This window comes from Passer domesticus, chromosome 2, assembly GCF_036417665.1.
Source record: "Passer domesticus isolate bPasDom1 chromosome 2, bPasDom1.hap1, whole genome shotgun sequence".
Lineage (NCBI taxonomy): Eukaryota > Metazoa > Chordata > Aves > Passeriformes > Passeridae > Passer > Passer domesticus.
The window spans coordinates 27,382,819-27,406,168 of NC_087475.1; the positions used below are offsets into that span (position 1 = coordinate 27,382,819).

The 23,350-nt window shown below is 40.5% G+C and overlaps 1 protein-coding gene across 3 annotated transcripts in view; it reads right to left on the minus strand.

Moving 5' to 3' along the window:
* RASA3 (RAS p21 protein activator 3) overlaps positions 1-23,350 on the minus strand; it is a 133,731-nt gene that overhangs the window by 33,273 nt on the left and 77,108 nt on the right. For all 3 annotated transcript variants that reach the window (XM_064407899.1, XM_064407898.1, XM_064407900.1), the window contains 2 exons: positions 23,080-23,156; positions 176-256 (listed from right to left, as the gene is read on the minus strand). In XM_064407899.1, coding sequence (XP_064263969.1) covers positions 176-256; positions 23,080-23,156 — 158 coding nt within the window. The remainder of the gene's footprint in view (positions 1-175; positions 257-23,079; positions 23,157-23,350) is intronic.

A 23,350-nucleotide genomic window follows, 5' to 3' on the forward strand; every position in this document is an offset into this window, starting at 1 on the left:
ATTACTTACTCTAGCATAATTCAGTAGCTCATACACACACCCACCCCAACATTTAACACATTTTAGCAGTGTCTAAATACTCCCAGCTGTCCACAGGAGAAAGTGAATTTCTAATAGACAAAGGAAACAGAAACCATCCTTATAAAATGGAAGCCCTTGAACATGCAATACTTGCCTGGAGGGTCCTGCTAAGGTAACGGTGGCATAGGGATCACATTGCCCGTTCACAATGGGCAGCCCTTGGCACTCCAAAACTCTAGAGAAGAAGAAAATTAAGACAAATATTTTAATTAAATGGAAAGAGGTTGGAGTGAAAATAAAAGTGAAGCATTTTTAAAGGGTTTTTTTCACAATACTTTACACTAGGGAATTGAAATGTCACTAAGCAGAAACATTTAATTTATACTTGAACTTGACAACACATTTTGTTCTTAAATACTAACTTTAATAAGGGTCAAAAATACTGTTAAATTACTGAGAAACCTTAACTCAAAGGATTCTTATTATGCAAGCACAGCAATTTAAGGTTCATGAAGTAGGAGTCTGCTGTCAAGATGGGAGCTGTCAGCACTTTAAAATTCTGTGACAACTTATTCACCAAAACACATAACCAGAATTTATTCTCTAACAGAAATGTAAGAAAAACCCCACACAGACAGATCCCAGAAGCAGTTAAATAATTTCTCAGAATAACGTTCATGAAGACCTCGGTGCTTTTGCAAAAATTGGCATAGGCTTATTTATCTTATTTATAAAGTTGTGTTAATTACAGACCAGGACATATGATACAGCCATCCTTCTCCATGTTCAGCAGCTCTGCGGTCAAGTAGTACCAGATATTGGAGGGAAAAAATGGAACAAATTGGGGTTTGCTGCACACATTGGTGGGAAAGCTGCACTTTTGCACTCTCATTTCAACATCTTTTCGGGGAAGAAAAAAAGAAGAAGAAAACACCCAATACAACTACCCCCAAAAACTGAAAAAAATGCTGCATGTTTCAGAAGTTAAAACCTACTGAGGAATGCAGCAGCAGCTGGAAACAGAGACAGACAAGGCCAGTTTCCAGAACTCTCCCTCCAGCAACAAGTTTTGCTTCCAACAGGTAACCTCCCAGGCTGATGTATTTGCACAACTTTATCTTGAAAGTTCCAGCAAAGACAAACCACGAAGCTCTCTGGGCAAGTGAGCAGTACTATCACTGCAATGTGAAGTGTCATGCAAAATTCTGGATGCTGTAACATCAGATGCAAAGTAATAGCCATTGTACTGTTTTCAGTGATGGGAATTTCAATGCAAAAGAATATAAGGATGAGCAACAGAGAAAAACAGTGCTCCACAATTTCATCCACAAGGCACGTTATTTGGTTACATATAGTGTAGACTTTAAATACAGTTTAACTACAGGCCTATTATTACTTATTCTCCTTAAAGGAAGAAAAGAAGTAATATTCTGCATCAGTACAGGAATAATTTTTGTACCAGAGAAGGTACAATCTAGATAGGTTCACACAGCTCTACAAGTAGAAGAAGACTGAGCACCACACTAAGGGGCACACACTGGCAGCTGAAATGATACAATACATTAATAGCTGAAGTGTCCTACCCATGGCCCCCCAGAATGAAGGCTGGGTAGCTGTCTTTCAGTACAGACAGCCCCCAGTAATGCACCACTCACAAGCTTCTCAGTTGCACAGCCCTAACCTGGTCGACTCCTCATTGCTAATTCACTCACACTTGTACAAAAGCATGTTCTGTGTTCTGGATATGCAAGTGGAATCATAGATCAAAACAACAGAGAGAGCTAGGAAAAGCCTGGATTGCACAGGCCATGTGCTGGACTTTTATTTCTGGACTTTCATTATTTCACTACAAGTTTACCATCCACAGAGACAGAATCTAGAAGCACTGAAGCCACCTAGTTTAAGCACAAATCTGATATTACAGAATGCTACAACACAAACAGTGAAATTCAAGCCACAAATTCTATCCCAGCACCAGCTGGAAATCCATGGTGTAAGCTTCAGGAACCCTCAGCATCAAGCAACACACAAAACACATGATATGGCTGTCTCAATACAATGCATACAGTGCCATTTGAGATTACTTAGTTTCTTCCACTATCCCTTGATGCTGCTTCTCAGAGGCAGGAGGTACCCATGAAACACTTAAATTTGACAGCTCCACATCTCTCAGAGGCCTCATAAATAGACCAGATACTTGTTTTCAAGCAATCAAATCCTACTCCAAATTCACCTAGCTTACCTTACAGAGAAAGTGTAGAATAAGCTTTCTTTGCACATATAATAATACAAATACTCAAAATTGTAAGGGAGATGTCACTTTTTACATTTAAAAGGGGCAGATGTGAACAGAAAGAACATTATGGGGAATTTTACACTGTAGCCTTCTGACAGAGTATCTGTCAGTGCAGGAGAAAACCAGTAAGTACCAGCAGAAAGTTCTTCTGGAAAGGCAGGTGCAGCTTGATTTTCTTACAAGTTAAGGACAGACCACTTTCTTTACAGTGGTCTTTACACTAGTAAAGTGTGTGAAGACATTCACAGCAGAAACACTTGGCCAATGAGCTACAGCAGGACTACTGGTAATTATTTTAGGATGGCAGATATGGCTTGAACACATTCCTATCTAACAGAACAATTGTACACCAAGTGTCAGTGTCAAACCAAACTCCTGGGCTCCAGTGCTTGCTTAAAGTAGTCTGGAAGTTCCTTAAAATGAAACAGTAACTCAAAGGCTTCATAGCCATCAGCCAATTTTCTGCTGCTGATGAATGGATTCCAAGCGAGCTCCCATCCATAAGAGAAGAACTATGTGCAGTTTAAACAGCCAGAGCATGTGGCCAGAGAGACTATGACTCCTGTTTTAGTAAAAGCAGTTCTTTCCAGAGTTTGCAGAAAATACAAAGTGATCCTAGAGAGAGCATAATCTACACTTGAGGACATACAGTTTGCAAATCACTACACAAACAAAACAAAAAAAAAAATCACAGATTAATTTGAATGATGAAAAGTGTGAACTCATCCAAACAAAAAATATGTGTATCCTAACTATACACATGACAATGACAGGATCTATTCTAATATAGCCACACAGAAGAATTGAAGGTTGTTCTTGTGGGTAGCCCTGTGCTATCACAGCCATCATCAGCAATGGTTAAAAAGGCAAGCAGTATCATCAGCTGGATGGACAGGACACAGCAGTGTACACCACTGGGCACCTATAATTTGAATTGTGTGTGCTCTCCAGAACACATGGAGAAGAACAACAGATGGCTTCTAACCACTTATAGCTCTCAGAGGGCTGTACTCTCTAGCTCAGAAAACAGAAGTTATCCATCCACAAACAGCTTACAAAATCATGAATGGTGTGAAGAACATTTCCTCACAAAATAAGAATTATGGGGCACATAATAAAATTACCAGACACAAGGCTTAAAAATAAACAGAAGGAAGGACTTTTTCTACAGAATGAAACTGCAAAACTTCCACATGGAGTTGTGGAGGCTGAAAGAATACGTGGATTAAAATCAGCACTACAGAAACTCCTGGAGTATAGGTTTCTAGGCAGCTATTAAAGCTTAATGGTCCAGAAGCCTCCTTCAGCTCAGGAAATCCCAATTTGGTGATCAGGAAGGGTGCAACACTGGAGCAATCACACCACTTGAAGTATCACTCACCAGAGAGCATCAGTACTAGGCTAGACTAGAGGGGCACTTGACACAGTAGGGTAGTTCTGTTCTCTGGGGGAAAAGCAAAGACAAAAGGAAAAAAAGAATAAAACAAAATACACAGATGTTCTTGTGCAGTCATGATGATTTAAGAGTAAGATGCTTCTTTGTGTGCTTCTGGAATAAAAAAAGCAAAAACAACCTTGAAAGAAACAAAATGTGGGAAAACAGGAAACAGACACCAACAGACTGCATCACAAGCCTTTCAGGTAATTTAAAAGCAGTTATTGTTTAAGAATGTTGAAGAAGTCAGGCAAAAGACTGAAGACGTAAGATTCTGAGGAAGGAAGGCTGTGTTTGGAGAGACATTCATTCTGGTTCTTGTTTCTTATCAAGCATTATGAGGAGAAACAATAAAATTCAACAACGCACAGGTCTGTTTCAGTCATGTTAGAACACTCTCCTTAGCTACAGGATATTGTAATGTTAGGGCTGTTTTTGTTACAGTCATTTTCTTCAAGTCATGGGAAAGTTGCTAAGTCAATTAATGCTCCTCTCTCCCAGCCTGGTACCAAAACACTGGCTTTACCTGGCAAGCAAGGAAAGAGCTAGAACAAAATGTCAGCTTCTCAGAGACAATAAAATGGAATCTTAATTATGCCACAAGGCCATCATGTTATTTAGACTGACAGTTCATATCTGGATTAAATGAAAAAGAAAAAAAAACGTGTAACAAAGGTATGATCTTGGGAAAGAGGGGCACAGGGGGAAGCAGTGAACAAAGCCAGTAAAAATAAAATGCCCTTGCTCTGGTCATCTGCAGAATTATCTTAACTTACACGTACTAGAATAATGGGGAAAAAAAAGCCCTGTCAATCAAGCTTATTCAAGAATTACAAGTCAACTCATCAGACCCCAGAGAAAAAGAAGTCTGGTGGCTGCCAGAATCTTGTCTACCCAACTGGTAATTTCTCACCATTAGCTGTCTGGAGCCCAGCTGGGGCAGTGAGCCATCCCTCACAGCTTGACTGGCTGGGCAGAGCTCAGGTTAGTGCTGGGTCATATGAGAAAACTCTCAATGCAGCTGCCTCACTGTATTTTCCTTGTGGTTTATAAAATGAATAGGTTTCAAGAAACAAGGCAGTTCAGTTTTCAGTGTGGTTCATGACCAAACCTTCAGAAGAGTAAATAAGCTATGGAAAATTCCCAGTGGGTAAGAGAAAACCTCAAAACCCTAAACATATCATAAGCATGCCCTTGTGTCTACAGAAGCTATGAGGGTGGCAGCAGCAGAAGGTCTTGAAAAAAATAAAGAGATTTTTCAACAAAGACTAAGTAGCTCATATCTGACAGTACAGGCATTTCCTCTGCCTCTGGGTTGCCAACTCAGCACTGTAGGCTGTAATCTCTGACACAGCCCCTACACAAACATACTCAAAATCAGCCTCAACACAGGTGAGCAACATCAGAATGATCCAAGCCCACAGGCATTCCGTGCTCCTGCCCTGGAACTCCAAAAATGGTTTAGAAATTACAGGCTTTGTGATTAGTTCAAGATGCACATGTGTCATCAGCCTCCTTGTGTGTCAGAATGGACAACCAAGCAAAAACAGAAGAAAAAAAGAAACCAGAAGGGACATAGCTGCTCTTAAAACCATATGGGCATTTACTGCTTTTCCAGAATAAATCACCTCCAGTCTACCGAGTCAGGCACAGTTGTTTGCCCACTTTCAGCTTAGGATAGGGACCAGCACACCATTCCCATTCTCCTTCTCAAAATATACTGTTTTCTCACTGTGATTCCTCATGAGAAAATAAATACATCATTTTTTCAGTACAATTGTTTTCTATCACTGTACCATATATTTTAATTGCTTGGTTTCTGAGATCAATATAGATACTTAGCAAGTTTGCTCATCTATCTTGCCATTCCTTCATTTCCAGCCTTCACTTTCTCTACCTCTCTTTCATTTCTTTATCTCGAGACTTCATTCCATCTCATATGCACATTTTTTTGGCCATACTCAGGCTCTGCATCATTTTAAAGACAAGAAACTTCCTCCTTGCTTGTTCTAGTGATCTAATGATTACTTGGACACTCAGTACTTTGTGAGGTAAGCCTGACCAGGCAAGTACCAACTTAAAAGTAAACTTGTGGTAGATTTGTCAGAACTATCATCAAAACAATGCATCTTTGGCTTATGGTAAGTACTTGTTTAGTAAAGTACATTTCCCAGAGCTGGGTATATGACTTAGCTTAGTAAGTCTCTCTAGATCTCTCACTCTCTTTTTTTCCCCTTCCCAATTTTTCTTTTCTACTCACTAGGGTCATCTTGTAACATATGTGCTATCCTGAGTACTTTGTCTTGCAGGGGCAACAGAACGCCTCTAAATAGTCTCTCCTTGTGACTGGGCTTCTCATGGAGCATTAAATAAGGCTATTACTCTAACTTCATAATAAAGCAGTGCAGTCTTTTTGCCTAGTCTAACAGCAAAGAGGTGGTATCCTTTGCAATGTTCAGTTCATTCCTGAATGCTCTTTTCTTTTGGTGAGCCACAAGCTGAGCTTTCTCAGTGGTTTAGGAGGAACTTTGTTGTAATGCTGCATGATGGACTTTCACATGCACCTTGGCCAACCTCACACCTGGGTGGGCACATGGCAGCTGCTCTCAGACCAGTGAACTGACTTACACCTTCCACTGCAACCAGGCCTCCTTTATTAAGGCTGTTTATTACAGCCTTAATAAACCAGTAATATATCACATTTTAGAGGGGCTTTGTGTGAATGTAATTCAGACAAAGTACATTCACCACTAAAAAGCAGAAAGGTGCCACATCTAGCTCAGAAATTCCCTGAATCATACATTTTCAGAGGCCAGGAGAGTGTGTCACTATATGACTGCTCTCATCATTCTTCATGTCCTAGACAGACTCAGAGTCAGCATCCTGGGCTGAGTCTGACCAAATGCTACATCTGTTTGTGCACCTTCAGACAAGCCTTGTACCTCCCCTGCACTTCCACAAAGTAATCTACTCAATGTCCACTGAGGATTGAACATACACACACAACCCTTTTTTGTCAAGAGGCTGATGAAGTGGCCAGTTTCTTCTGGAGTAAGACAAAAATTTTTGCAGTTTACTCAATCCTGGTTTTTAATTCCACTCTGCCTTCATCATCAAAAATACTACAATTATTATGTCCCAACCCTCTCAAAATTTCTTTAATTTCTTTACCAATCCATACTCTGACTTTAACTTGCCCCTGTCTCCAGAGAATAAGGAGGCAAAGAATATGGAATATACATTTTGAATCAAGTCCTTGTCCTCTAGATGATCATCTGAAGCCAAAGAATCATGCCCACTCCCAGTAAGTGAGCTCCAATAAAAGATTTTTTCAAAAGTCCCTATTCCTTGACTTTTGGAAGTGATCTATTTGTACCAAAACAAGATTTCCTAGTATTCTTCTCACCTGAATGTTGTTTTTTACTGGGAAAAGACCAGTTTCCTCTGACAGCAGTTCTCACATCCTGGGAACTGCCTGCAATGATGTGCCCTGGTTCACCTTCAAGTTATGTCCCGCACAGACACAAAATGTTACAGCACTGTGTAGTGTCTGGTGACCACTGACCATGCCACCATGGCAGAATGAACCAGGGAAAAGAAAGGATGGAACAATGTCCAAGTAGATAAAGCCATACTGAACAAAATACATCAGTACTTGCTTGATCACCATGATTTTTCAAGACATTTTCCCATAACATTATTTCATCTCTCCAGCAAACTTGAAACCAGAGTCTTTATCCAGTCCTCATCCACGCTGCTGCTCTCCAGTGTAGCCTCCCATCACTCTCACTGCCCCTCCAGGAAAGCCACTCTCCTTGAGGAACTCCAGCAGTACCCTATCTTATCTAGATAATACCCTCCTTCCTTTTGAGTTTATTTTGGTGAACAAACAAGTTCTGTCTTATAAAACAAAAATAAACACTTACCATCTCCTTAACATGTGAGAGGATTAACAGTTAACTGGAGCTACTTTTGCCTTCATATGGCAACTCATTCTGCCACAAAGGTCTGTAGCACTAAATAAAATCCTGCCCCATTCAAACAAATGGCACTTCACCTGGACCAGCTATTTACTCAATGTGTATTCCCTTAGAATAAAGACTTTTACAGCATTTGAGGCATTGACTCTGAAAGATTTATATACAAAATATATTTATACACTCAAAACCACTCCCATTTTGATCAACCTTAAGGATATCAGAGGATTAGGCTGTGCAGGCAACTATTTTGGTTTTTTTCCCTCTTCAGAATACTCCCCAAAGCCTCAATGACAAAAGCACAATAGAAACCTTGAAACTGAGATTACAGCTGCAACCCCATGTAAGCACTACTTTTTCTTCCCCATTTCCAGTTCAGTTGATAATCGTCATAGTCCAACAAATTTAAACATTTTCTTAAACCTGTGTTACCCTGAACAGATTCCTTCCCAAGCTGACCTACAACAATTTTTGCAGCTTCATACAGCATGCAGATCAACTGTTGGTCTTAACTGGAAAGCTCTGTATGCACAAAATTTCTGTCAAACACACACACAACTCTTGTTAACACAAAACTGGCAATGGTGGTTCCTTCTGAGAGAGCAAAGGAAAAGGAATTAACTCCTAGTGTCTTAGTTCAAGCAAAAATTTATTTCTCAGGTATTTTACTGAAGATATTTTACAGCAAAACAGGGACAAATATTCATACAAAGCCAACAAATAACATATAGAAAGCAAATGAAAGCTAATAAGCACAGCCCCTACTTCCCCATTTTACCAAATCCTATTACAGATATTACAATAAAACTACATCTAATGCAAAAAACCCTACTTCAATAAATAGAAGGAAGAAATACCATCAACACACATGCATCCCTAAAACCAGTATTACTCAAATAAACTGCAAATTTCTCATGTCACTAAACAGCTACATTTCTTAGAAGTTTAAAAACAATCTTTTTTTCTGCTATTAATATAGGAAGTGTCCTCCATACTACAGCTCAAACCATCCCATTTGCTTTCTAATACCCACTCCAAAAAAGACTTTTAAAAGCACACATTTACAGAGTACCATCTGTACTCTGTACTAAAGAGAGCAGACTAAAGAGTGGGTGTCAGCCATCCTGTTCTCACAGGACAAGGAATTAATCCATTAGTAGTTAAGCCAGTTTATGAGCCAATTACAGGAGAGTTGCAAGCTTCCTAAAAGCCTCTTCAGAAAACTCTTCAGTTATGTCAGTATTAAAAAATGGTTAAATTATCTCTACGACAGTGCCCTGAGGCTTTAAGCAGAGACAGAAGCTCATTGAAATTTTGCTCTACACTGATTTAGTGACTATTCCTTGCACTGACATCATCATTTCCTTCTGCCTTGGTCTCAGCCTGGCAACCCCAGCTATTAACAGGGAACAAGAACTTAACAACAGGAGAGAAAAGAGAAAGGCTAAGCAAGCAGAAGTTATTTCTAGTACATGCATCTTGACATCTTTTGTCTTCTCTGATATTCAGAGAAGACAAAAGATGCAAATACAAGTTAAAGCAAAGCAAGTAGTATATACAAATTGTAATGGAATAGCAAAGCAAAAAAAGGAGGTACAATCAGGAAAGGGTAAATGTGCTTAATGATGCTATATTGATTCTTGCATAGGCAAGTGAAGAATTTGAATTTCATGTTAGTATGGCAGGAAGCCAAGGAATGGGTCAACATACCAAGGCAGTTGCAGAAGCACTCATGTTAATGCAGCATAGTGAGAAATGCAAAAGGAGTGAAGCACAAAACAGCAACAATTACAATACACAGCAAATGAGCAGAGCCCAGCCAGCAGCTTTAGCTGAGCTGACTGTGGCCTATGGCAATCCCAAATGGAAGCAATGAGATCCTGTCTGTACAGGCTGATAAGAAAAGAAAGAAGACCAAAAGGCACCATGGGAGTGAGAGGCAGAAAGGCTGTTATGGCTAAATAATGAAGCCAGACCATGACACAAAAGTCTCCCATGTCAATTTTATTAGCTTGGAAAGGTATATTCATCTCAGTGTTCTGCATGGGAAATACAGGTTTTATGGAAAGAAAACTGTAGTGATTTCTGACTTGAGATCTGTCCAAGCTTAACCTGCTCCCAGGAAGGAGCTGCAGGCACGCAGCACTTGCATGTCACTGTTTACATACATGAGCACACAAGGAAACAAAACAAGCTGCAGGAACATGTCCTGACTTCTCCCCTCCACCAGCCAGCAGAGGCCAGAAGCATCCACAACTATTAGATATCTGATACCCATATGACAAGAAGGAAGACCAAATGAAGAAGCTATTGGAATAACCGACCCTTAGCCCTAAGACAGTGTGATACATGGCAGAGGCAAAGTTCCCGAGAAATCACCCAAAAGCTTGTGAGCCTATTGGCAGGAATCCAATTATGAAGTAAAAGATAAGGGAGAAGGCTAAATGCAGAAGCTTTTAAAGAATTTAAAAGAATTTATGATAGAGAGAAGGAAATAAGGCACCCTGGTGGGGAGTGGGTAGGTGTGGGTGTGTGAGAGTAGGGGTATTCAACTCTTAGAAACAAAAGAGAGAAACAGAAGCAGCTCATCCTAGGGTTTTCCTACCTAGTTTGTGAGCAAGAGTTGCCTCCCAAGTGCTGAGTATGGTCATGTCAAACAGATATCCCAGGCTGGCCATAGACAGTAGTATTTTAATTAAAAATTTACACATGGTGGTGAGTGACCTGAACTGACAAATACCTGGAGCAACTGGGAGAACATGAAGCACAGCAGATTGGAAAAGAGCATCTAAATCACATGCCATGACACATCTGAACCACAGAGCCCAACAACCCAGAACTCTTGGGCCAAGAGAATACATCAGCTGAGAAGCATCTTTTGGGTGATGGGGGATGCACAGGAAGGGAACACAAGGGAATGGAGATGGTTTAACGAGAGCTGTAGCCCCAACTGTATGTAAATGTAAACCCAGAATGTAAGCCCAGCCAGCTTCTTCTCATCCCTACCCAATCCAAGTATAATGATTTCTCTACTAAATAAATTCTTGAATACTCTTCCACATAGATTTTCACATCATATACTTAATCAGATGTAGTAACAAAGTTTAATTAGGTGACCTTTCTAAATGTAAACAATACAAAAATAGGTTTTAATTTATAAAGAAAAGAAGTAATTACCTGTGGAACTAGAAAGCAATCAAAGGTGCCTCCAAACACTTCACAGAGGCTACAGTCTTCTGTAATGAGAATGCCTTGGCACACCTGAGGTAGTAGAACCTTTAATGCTTAAAAAAACTCATCTTGAAAGAACTCAGAAAAACTCTTGATAACATTTATGTGAACCGTCAGACAATCTGGGATCTTGATTAACAACAGTTATTATTAAAGGGCAGTGATCTTTGCTACACTTTGCAACACTTTCATTATGGAATTCAAATTAGGTTGATTCATTAGCCCTGCTGAGACCTGAGGGCAGTTAACCATCTTGCCAACTAAGTTCCAAAGTAATGCTGATACACTGGATTTGTTTTGATAAGATAACTGGGCTAAAGTTATACAAATTGTGTCACAGTGAACATAAAAATGCTCTCCAACTAGAATTCACAAAATAATATCAAGTACTTGATTCTGTCAGGATTTACATATCTAAAAAGTTGTCAATGTATCTCATTGCAATTATGGAGAATGCAGTAATCAAACACAGGAGGCAAAAAATAAAAAAGCACCCAGTATTTAACATGGAAATCAAGGCATTATATCCTCAAAAACTGCCCTTTATTTTAAAAAAAGAAACCCAACTCAAACAAGAAACATTCCATTTAAACCAGATACACCAAGTCTGTGGAGAGTCTTCTTTAGTAAATCAAATTGCAACATACAGATCAGGCTTGTTAACTTTCATTTACTTAATTTTTTTACACTGATACAGATAGAGCTATTCATAGAATAGTTTGGGATGGGGAGTCCTAAAAGATCATGAAGTTCCAACTCCCCTTCACTAAAGCAAGCTGCTCAAAGCCCCATCAAAGAAGCACAATCATCATAAGCATCAAAATGTACTTTTTGTAATACACTTTCCTAAGAAGTTAACCGGAAAACCCTTACCAATGTCCCTGACTTGGAAAAAAAAGATCAAACAGGATTCATAAACCATTTATTTAAAAAACAGCTGTCACAGGATGGTGACTTGCCTAATTTGAATAATTCCTCTGGTCCTACAAGGAGATGTGCAATAGTGTTTTGTGCCTGAAGGATCAAACTGAATGTAATACAGAAATTCCATGAAGGACGTTTTGTGGCCATTCTGTAGCAACACCAAAGCAAGTAGGTCCTGCAGACAAAATCTTCCATTAGCAGTGAAGCCTCCTTAATAAAGCATCATCCTCTGCAATGCTACAACTTAAAGCACCAAGCTCTTAAGATTCTCCACACATTAGGAAAACAGCTATGGAGCAAAACCCAGAAGGTGCCTGGAGAGGAAGCCACAGACTTCTAATGGAAGACAAAATCCCTTGACCTGTTTGACAGGAAAAAGCACCAGTTGGGATTACCTGCACAACAAAAGCACATACGAATGGCAAACCTGGTAGCCCTACCAGGAACAAAACATTACAAAAATTGTAAACAATTTGGCATACTATCCCATTTGACCACCTTCTCAAAGGTCAGTCATGTCATAGGTTTAGCTAAAACCTATGATATCCCATCCAAAGAAGAATGTGCTTCACCAAGTGGTGGTTATACCATTGCTTGTACAGCACAAAGCCTCTCAAGATGAAAAGCAGTGAAAAGTGCTCCTTATTAAAAATTTTAGTGGCTTGTCACTTCATCTTATGGAAAAACAAGATGCAAATTAGGGCAAAGCCAGATAGGCATGTTGGTATAACCAGCTGTAATTAGTAGCCCACATCAGCTTTTTAATTCCAGTTATTGCAGAAAGAGTTTATACTGGTGTTACATTTATCCTCATAGTTTGGGATCACATTCTGGCCTCTTTTGAGACAGTGATGAAAGCTCACACCTACTAAATTTGTGCAACAAGTTCATGATGTTTATTTCATATTGAGAGCACATTTCTGAAGAGCAACTGAGGCTTAACTCAAAGGAATCACAACTATTAAAATATCCTCAAAACGTTCCACATGAAATTGTTTGCTGATTAACGATCATGACAAAAAAACAAACAAACAAGCTCCCCACCCCCAATGGTTTTACTACTTGTTTCCCACTAGTCTTGAGATTCCAAACATTGGTTATTATTTACAGTAGGAACAAGTAACCATACATTCAGAAGGACTCTCTTCTAAATAATGTGCACACTGAGATTTCACAGAATCAGCTAGGTTGAAAAAGACCTCTGAGATCATCAAGTCCAACTTATCACCTAACACCACCTTATCAATTAGACCATGGCACTCACTGCCACATCCAGTCTTTTCTTAACACCTCCAGGGATGGTGACTCCACCACCTCCCTGGGAAACCTCTTCCAATGCCCAATCATTCTTTATGTGAAGGATTTCTTCCTAATGTCCAGCTTAATCCTCCCCGGCACAGCTCAAGCCTACGTCCTCTTGTCCTATCACTTGTTGCCTGGGAGGAAAAGCCAACCCCCACCTGACTACAGCCCCTTTCAGGTGGTTGTAGAGAGTGAGAAGGTTCCCCCTGAGCCTCCTGCTCTCCAGGCTGAACAACCCATGCTCTGGACATACTCCAGTACCTCAAGGTCTTTCCTATGCTGAGGAGCCCAGAACTGGATGCAGCACTCAAAGGTGTGTCCTTTATAGCTGGATTCAGCCCATGGATCCAGCCTGTCCAGGTCCCTCTGCAGAGCCCTATTATCCTCCAGCAGATCAACACTCCTCCTCAGCTTGGTGTCATCAAAGTTCTCCTTGCATAAATCCAACAGCCACTCACTCTAAGACATATTTACCAGCTCTTTCCTGTAGCGCTTCCATGAACACTTCTGAGTTTAACAGCATGCTTTTTAGCCCAGTCTCCTAAAGAGAGAAGCTTAAGAGAAAATGCTTTCTCTCTATATTTGTCAATCAATCTCCTGCTGATGATTTTTTTAATCAGTTGTCGTTTTCCACAGAATTTGAATAAGTGGTAGAGATTTCAACAGATACTCCAGTTCTACTAATTTTGTTAAACTCAATGGATATGCAGAGAAGAAAGCACCCCTGGATGTCCCTAGGGAGGAAAGGGCTGCACACAGCAGCTCTCAGCAGCTCCTGACTGAAAAGCACATAGAGGGAGTCTGCTGTCACACTGTGCCACCTTTTACAAACATGAAATTTGGGCTGGTGGGGCATAAAACTGGACAATTCAGCAGAGACTGTCAAACAACTAAAAGGATAAAACCATACACAGCAAGTACATCTGCAGCTCTATACAGTCTAGCTGAATTGTTGCCTCTGTTTGAGGCTTGTATGAAATTATTACAAAAACCACCAGCTTGGAAGCAAGTCAACAGTAAAATAAGTTAAAATTAATTGCAGACATTACTGCCTCCAAAAGCACAGCCTCCTTGACAATTTCTGTGCTTGCTGCAATTTCTGTCAGAGTATTTCTCTTTTCTCTTAGTATTTATGAGAACAAATCTATTAGATAAACTAGCAACCTACCTTGTAGGGCAGAAAGGAATAGGACAGTGAAAATGACAGGTCTCAAAATGCTATTAAATTAACAATGTGTATTGAAAGATTTTTAATCTGACTCTCAAAAGCTTTTTATGTTACAAATATATAATTTGCAGAATAGATGATTTTTTCCACAATCAACTCTTACTGAAATTTTCAAACAATGGCATCCAAGTCAAAGGTTTACACCAAGACAGACAAACAGGGGGACATGCAACTGATACAGGTGATTTTAGCACTGTGGATTCTGGAAAGTACTCAGTCATAGCACATAACTAGTTGCATTCTCAGTACAATAATGCACAAATATGCAGTACAATAATAATCCTCAGAAGCACAAACATGATTCCAGATGGAGTAGGGCAAGAGATACTTTCTCATTATTGCCACATCCACTGCATGACTTTTTGCAATAACTTCCTCTCAACAAGTCCTTCTGTGAACAATGAAGTTAATGACAAGTGTTTCCTAGGTATTGTGTACCATGTCTCTACTTTCCTTATATCTGAAAAAAATAAACAAGAAGCCCAACAAAAAACGAAATTGTTCAACCTCAACACTTGGGGCCCTGCAACTTCCTCTTTACCCCCCAGCTTTCCCTATTTATATCCTACCTTGATGTCTGTCCCTAGCTCCATTCTGCTAAATATCATGTTGGCAAGTGTTGCTCTTGGAGCAATAGATAAAAAACAGAGATAACTGTAATTTGTGCCTCATCACATTGCTCCTTTAGAAACTTCTAAACTGGTTTTGGATGGTGCTTACCACAGAAGCTGTAGAAATCCCAAGAGTCATTCAGAATGAAACAGGGTGCAAGCTCAGCCCTGTATTATGCAAAATACCTTGTACTCCAAAGGGATGAACCTTTTGATATAGGTTGTGTTGCAAGACAGCTACCTGGTTTTTTCCTAGGGCTCTAACTCAAATGTAATTGAACTCTTCCAGCTGATCATCAGTAAAGGACATCAGTGAAGTAGAAACTGCAGCCATTTGGGGCACTGACAGCCTACTGAAGGTGCTAACAATTCACAGCTCTCAAAATCCATGCACCTTTTACAAACATGGGCACTACAGGAATACTCTCTATGCCCCTGAAGCACCCTAACACTGTGACCTCAAGCACATTTAGAAATTAAATCACCATAAGGATTTATGCTTGAATAATCTGCCTCCATTTATAACCCCAGTCTGTGCCTACTCTGTGTAAAACAGGAAGTACTGTCACGTTATTTACACAGCACCATTTACTGCTAAAACAGAACAGCTTAAGACTTACATTTGAGTCTTTAATTATAAACTGAGTTTTATACCTATTCCAGAGAGTCATGTGATGACTATCCAATCTCAAAATGGTGAGCACTTTAAAACATGTTCTGCTGGAGAAGAGTCTAACTGAAGTTGCTGTTGATTGGGATTACAGATAAAATGACACTTATATGTGATTTGCATAAAGAATTTCATTAATAGAGAAACACTGAATAGAAAAACAAAGAAGTGTGAAACCAACTTCATTTAGTGGGAAACACAGCAGCAGCAGCAAACCATATTTCTATATATCAGAGGTTTAATGCAGAACAATTGAAACTTGATTTAGGCTACAAAATAGTTGACAGAGGCTATGGAAGGGATGGAGAAGCTCAGCAGAGACAGTGTAAACAGTGTTATAACAGCTGGAAGGAAAAAAGAAAAAAATTATGCACTATGTTAAAGCCTTATAAAGATACTCTCTTCTTTCTTCCCCTCTGTACTCCCAAAACTGACACCTCATTATAAAAGTACCAGATACTATGTGATTTAACTTCTGAGCATTTTCCCCCCATCAATTTGTTATGAAACCCACACAAGATTAAAAGCATGATCAAGATGTAATCCTGCAGGAAAAGGTGTAGCTTGATGCAGGGCTTGCTCTCCAGAGAAAGGAGATTTTAACACATTTTAATGGATGCATGAATTGATTCAAAATGAAGCTGTGAAACTACTTCATGCCTTCATTAGCATTTCTTCCCAGGAGCAAACAGAACTTGAAATGTTTCAAAATACTGTGAGTTCACCTGATTGATGCATACATTAAACTGGCCTTCTTGTAGTTAGCAGTACCTTTTTACCCCTAATTGATGCAGGTCATATTTTAGGCAGGAAAATAAGCTTCATTTGACCCTGAACTGAGTTCAAAGCTGGCTGTATGTCTCTACGTGGAATGGAAACTTCTCTAAAGCAACACAAATATATGGTCTCTAAACTGGAAGCAGCAAACCCAAGAGGGCTGGGGGGCTCATGGACCCATTCTGGATGTAGGCACAGCACCAAGATCTGTAACAGGAAAAGCAGCCACTGCCAGCTCTGGCCTCAGGCTACCTCCAACAGGAGCTGCAGCCCTGCACCACATCAACATAACCATCAAGAGCCCGAGACTGAGCACTACTGCCTCACAAAGCAACAAAACATTGCCTCCATGAAGAAACAGCCCCAGGTTCCTGCTGACACAGTGGTGGAAAACCAGCTCCAATCAGGAAAAAGAAAATACTTTTTGCAATCACAGAAGGAAACAGCAGACCTGCACCAGACAAGATCATGTTTTCCTCTTATACTTTAGATTAGGATTCAGACTGCTGATCCAAAAGCAGGAATGGCCATTATCCCAGCCCTTCCAACCAGACTTTATATACGTGACTTTGCCCTTCATGAGCTGTGACCAACAAAACAAAAAGGCTGAGCCTGTGAAATTTTCAAAATTTTCAAAATTTTCATTTACCTTAACCTTAGAAGCATCATATTGCATAAGAGATTTTTAAACAGTTACATAAAGTCAATCTGCTTTAGGGCAGTGATTGTCAACCAGCGAGCAGCAATGCTCATGGACAAAGAAGTTCACATCTATAATGTGAGCCATGAGAGAGGAAGGTCAGATGCTGCTCACTGCATGCTCTGTGCTCTATTTCCATGGCAGGGAAGGCAAGGGAACCACCACCAAGTCCCAGGACACCCACGCCTAGGCAGAGACCTTAACCACACCTGACAAATGAAACCTTCTTCCTTACCTCCCTCTTCCTCTTCAGAAGGCTTTTAGAGCCCACAGATCAGTCACTGTTCTGTTAACAATCCCTGAAGCATTTATCTTGGGGATGTCATACCTACTTATTGTCTCCTCTCCTGCTTGCTCTTGTAAACTGCCCATTCAACTTTGTTCCACATGGTCGGAACACATCTTGTAAAGCCTCAAGACAGTTGCACAGCATTTAATTAATACATTAATGCAGAGCAGCCACATCTTCCATACCAGAGCTACAAAAGCCTCACTTTCCAAATAAAATTTCAGCATTGATAATGTATTTGTAGACTTATTAATTGTTTACTGGAAAACTGTGTTACTACATGTGAAAGCAGTAGTCTCTGAAGCACATATGTTGTTATTTAGCTATATAGATTTACTGGGTGGGAAAATAAAAGAAGCAGGGGAGGAGAGGAGGGGTGAGCTCTCCAAAGCAGATGTTTCCAAGCTTTTTTAAAACTAAGAGACAAGACATAAGACAACACTTGGAAGGAGCAGCCGGGGACACCGAATAAATACAGACATTTAAATGTGACTAATTACATACACATGCTGGAATTCTCAAAGGATGATCAGGGAGCCAGGCTCCCAGCTCACTCTGACTTTCAACAGGAGTTCAGTGGCCTGTTCCTTCAGGCATGCTGCAAGATGTCATCTTGCTAAATACAGAACACTGCCTCTAAATGTTGCCTCTAGTAGCTTAACCACAGCAAAGCCTACAGATTGCTACAAAGCTATCTACAGGAGCCCTCCTCTTCATTAAATAAATACAAATGCATGTATCTGCTGTTCCTTGCCTGTGTGGCTCTGACAGATGAGACAAAATTGTCTGGACAGTACAGAGGCCCTTAAAGCCTTTGGGGAACCACCTTTCTGTGCTAAACACAAAAATGTTGCCCAAAACCTGCTCTAACAATGGTGGGGAAAGGTTTACAAAAAGTCTAGGGATCCTTTCCAAGTATTTTGGTTGTAAAGCAGGAAAAGTTTCTGTATATGGAAAGTGGTGGCTCATAAAAAAATTTAGGAGAAGTACATACCATTGATTTCCAGATGTGTTCATGTAATATGGCTAGACACACACTGTTCATGACTTAGTTCAAACACTTCCACCCAGCTCGGCTGCAGAAAGAGAATCTTTCCCTGGTCATTTTCCTTCTTCTGCATTACAGCAAAAGTAAAGTGCAGTTTCTACGATACCCAGGATTAAGGCCTGTTTCATCTTAAAAGCACGAGGGGAAAAAAAAAAATCAAATACAACATTGCTCAAGCAACTGCCAGAAGCTGTATGTCAGCACAAAGGGGTGCGTACGGACACAAGCAGCCGGAAGCATGGGAAAGTCTTGATCACTTCTTTCCATGGCCTATGTTAAAAATGTTCATAAAATTACAGATAGATTTCTGACAGGTGACAAGCAGGAGACAGCCTTCACCTCACAGCCAGAGGAAGATGAGGCCAGATGTTGATATTCACAACAATTAGTGGTTGACTGTGCAGAGGGCCAGGAAGGCTGTGGCTGTAAAAAGTGTGGAGGAACACGGTGCAAGATCTTTTGTGAGTGAAAGACAAAAAGGAGAGAAGCCAGACCTCCCGAGTAAGACTTTCCTTTTCCCAGCACTCAAGGTGACCACCACACAGCACAACAGTATTTAGTACAAATGCAGCTACAGGAAGGTACCAAACTACAAAGTCCATGCATGTTGTTTTTTATCTGACACACTTGGGCAAGGGTCTGTGATCAGCAGAATGCACATCTGCTCTGCCTGTATGGTGTGAACATACACATCAAGAGCCTGCATCCCAAGTCCTGTAACTGGGATAGAGGAGACTTATGGGGGCCAGCAACAAGGATCACCAGGTTTTGCACCAGTTCCCACAGGGGGTGTCCACAAGTAGCAAACCTTTCCCAGAAGGAGCATCCCAGGTGAGAGCTGTGGTTCTTACAGAGTATGACAGAAGAAGTTGCTGGGGGACACAAGCAGTGTGAGTGTGGTGCCTACATCTGTACTGTAAATGTAACTTTTAAATCCACTAATGCTTCTCCTTTTAATCTTTTGCAGGGATTCAGTCCAGGAGATTTTGCTGTAGCAGCTGGCTGAGACTATGGCCTCTGATGAAGCACAACAGCTTAGTGGTTTAAGACTAAATGAAAGTACTGCATGCTTCCTAAGGAGAAGCTATTAGATAACAGTTTTTGAACTGAATTTTTTGCTTCCTCGGCAGGGGTAAGGAAGCACACTTGCCTTTTTCATTTTTTAATAATCTACTACTTAATGTTCAAGAGCTCAGCACTTAAATATTTTAATTTGTCCTTCCATTCAGATGAATTTTTCCATCCATTCATCCAGCTGACTGTTCACAGCATGCTCCACAGGACTGCAGGCTGGCTCAGCCCCAGCTGCTTTCCAGGCTTTCTGGAATGCAGAAGTGGCAGCAATTTGAACAGGCTCAGAGGGCACACTGATAAAGACCTATGGGTAAGCTCATATCTTTTGGAGAGGTAAAAAAGTTTCCTAATTGGGCCAAGTCTCCATTTAGCCTACATACGTGGTCTTTAAAAACAAGCACTACTCTGGGGCTTAAAAAAGCGAGTGTCTCTAAGGTATTTTTGAACAGCTAGCCACTGGATGCAGCTTTTGTTCTCCCTGAAAACCTGAACTGTTTTCAACCAGTTATATGTATGAGGGAATTTGCAGGATAGTGTTCATCTCTGCAGCTAAATGCTTCGTTTAAAACAACCTATATTTTTTTTAAAACAAAGTCAAGACAAGCATTAGATTCACCAGAACAATTCAGTTAAGATGAAGTGATTCTAGATTCTTGCTCATATTTTTTACAGTCTTGTCTTATTTGTTCACTGTAACATCCATGAGACATTCACAAGAAAAGCAGTTATTTTCACAACACTCATTTGGAACGTGCACTTCTCTAGAACACCTAGTCTCTGCTTTACACTCGTGACCTACCTCTAACAAAGGTTCTGCCTCTCCTCACTGGCAAATTCCAGCAACAGAAACATTTAGCTGAGCATTGCTTAATTACCACATTATTTTCTAGGCTGAAGCACTAGAACCAAGATTGTCTATGAACAAACCTGCAAGAAATTTCAGACCATGTGGAAAAATGTCTTAAGAGCTGCAGTTTGCTGTAGACCTTGCTGAAGAAAGCAGTGTGGCATGAAGAAAATGCTGGACTACATTCTGAAGTGCTTTTTTCCCCCATGATGTGAACACTCCCCTTCATCATTCCCTTCTTTATTCTCACGGCTAAGACAGATTGCCATGAAATCCTGCATCAATGGATCTACATACTCTAGAAACATTCTTCTTTCCCAGTTTTCTTATTTGAACTGCTAAGCTCTACTGTCACTTACCACTCAGATAACAAATAAATGTGGAAACTAGACAAAACCAGAGTGTCCAGGTCAGGTACCAAAGAGAAGGTGGCAATGGGAGAAGACAGTTTCAGCAGACAAAAGCCTGCTTGAACTCTGATTCTCAAATTTTGTTTCTAAGACACCTGGGCTCATTATGATTCAGTGGCTAAAACCTCATGATTTTTCTACACATTGCAGCTAATACACTGAACAATACCTAGTAAATCATGGTTACAGAATGCTTCACAAACCAATCTAAGCTTTTTTTACCTGCATTGTAGAACATTAATGAAAATAGTCTTCAAATCAAGAATATATAAGGAAAAACTTGAATAAGTATTTAAAAACTGTCAGGCCAAATGAATAGAAAGCTAGGAAATCACACTGTTAAAGTAGGCATTGTCTTACTGCTATTCATGAAGCAAGAGGCTGCATGTATTACATATCAAGAAGGACCTTTTCAGACACCTATTTCTAGCATTTCAGGAAGTTCACTGAAAAATCCATTGGTACTATAATTTTACAGGGTCCCACTTAACTGAAGACAAAACCTTTAAAAGACAGCTGGCTGTGGTATGGCATACTCCCTCAGAATAAAACAAACAGAGGCAAACACTTCTGAAGGTCCCTCAGTACACATCCTAACTATTCAAAACAGATGGGAGCAGAAGGGCATTGCAGTTAATCTATGTTTGCAGAGTCACGGACATCACAGGATTTCAACCCACAATTAGGGTTCAAAGGATAAGGACAGAAGGCTCTGTGGCTGTGCCACATCTAAGGAGTGCAGTACACACTTTCAGAAAGGCCAAAGCAAAAAAACCCTCAATGTGGTAACCAGGACAACTGTGCTCCTTTTTCCTGTCTAAACACACTATCCTCCAGGCTTGCTTCAAGGAAATTCCAAATAATAAACCCACTGTCCTGTATGTCCCACACACATTCATCCTCTCTGAGAAAGAAATTGCCTTTTCCCACCTTCTATTTCCTCATCCCACAAAGCCTTAGGACGAATAGCAACACAAGCAACACTTAAAAGATGCCAGCCTAGGACTTGGTAGATACAGGTTTGGGCTCTGGTTTCTCAGAATGTGTGTGACCATCATCACTTGGTCATATTCAAATTGGGCAATGGAAAACGACAGGATGAGAGTCCTCAGGGAGCAGCCAGAGAAAGGCTGTGCCCTCCAGGTGGTGCACAGCTATACTGACATGGCAATTTTTGTTCTCAAAGAGGTTCAGCTGTGTTCCAGCAGCATTGTGCCCTGGTTAACAAGTTCATTGGAGCTCAGAGCCTCCACAGCCACTCACAGCAGACTATCCCCTGGTACATCCCCTGCCTCATGAGAGCAGACTGCAGAGAGGAAGAGGTCAAATGTACCTGCTGCAGAGCTCTGGTAGGACCTGCATGGCCAGAGGGAACATGCACAGGCAGGCAGGACCACTTACCCCAGCACATCCTCATATCAAGAGTGAGCCTACAGTGATGGAGGTCACCATATGGGTCACCTGCATTTGTTAACAGGTCCTTGATATAAAGACAACCAGGACAGAGCCTTAGGAAAGGCAGAAACAAAATGATATTAAATGCTGGTCTGAAAATTGGGCTGGTCAGAACTTTCCTAGCAGAGCATGACTGAGTGTACGATGCCAGCAGTATGATTTTGATAGCTCTTCTGCCAGAGAACACAAAGTATTCCTCACAGAAGCCAACCAGCTCTGCCACTGCTTCTGAGGTAACATGAAAGGCTTTGGTGTGGCCAGAGAGTAGTGGTCTTCCAGACTCCTCCTCCGAGGACAGAGAAATCTTTATTGCTGTTTGAGTCCTGTGACATCTCTGTTCCAACTTGAATGAGACTGGATGGCTGATTCTGAGGCAGCCTTAGTAAGTGATAGCAAACTTTTGCTTTAAGTCAGCTCTGTAACACACTCACCACACAAGTTGTGCTACAAATTTACTTAGCTGGTAAGGTCCTTAATGCAAATTAGAAGGACATTATCATTACCCTTTGATGTCTTTTTAGTATTTATGCCATGACTAAATTGGATAAGGGACTGATTAACATTTAAGGCTATTAGGAAGAAAATTACATAGATTATGTAGAGAGAAGGAAAAGGGAAAATGAAAAAACTCACATGCTATAAATTCATAAGGACATTTCTGATTAAGAACATTTAATGTTCAACTAAATGTGTTGATTTCTCCACCTATTTTTAAATGAAACACTGCACACTGTTTGCAATCAGTCTGTTTCTCATAACTTCACAGCTACATTTCAAGTCCTACCGTGTTGCGAGCTTGTGGCAGACAACACCAGTGTCTGTTATGACTTCACTCAGTCTCAGCTCCAGGTGGACCTTCCCCTGAAACACACCAAAAACACCACAGGAAAAGTTAGTTTTATGCATAGGCAGTCACACCAAACTTCAACCAAAGCAAGCCAGTTTGTGCAAATAATTCCAGAAGTCTAAAGATTAAATAAGAGATAGCTGAGGTCTTTCTACTACCAGAGAATCCGACTCTGTATTCATTCAAGTAAATTTGGGTGCATAATTCC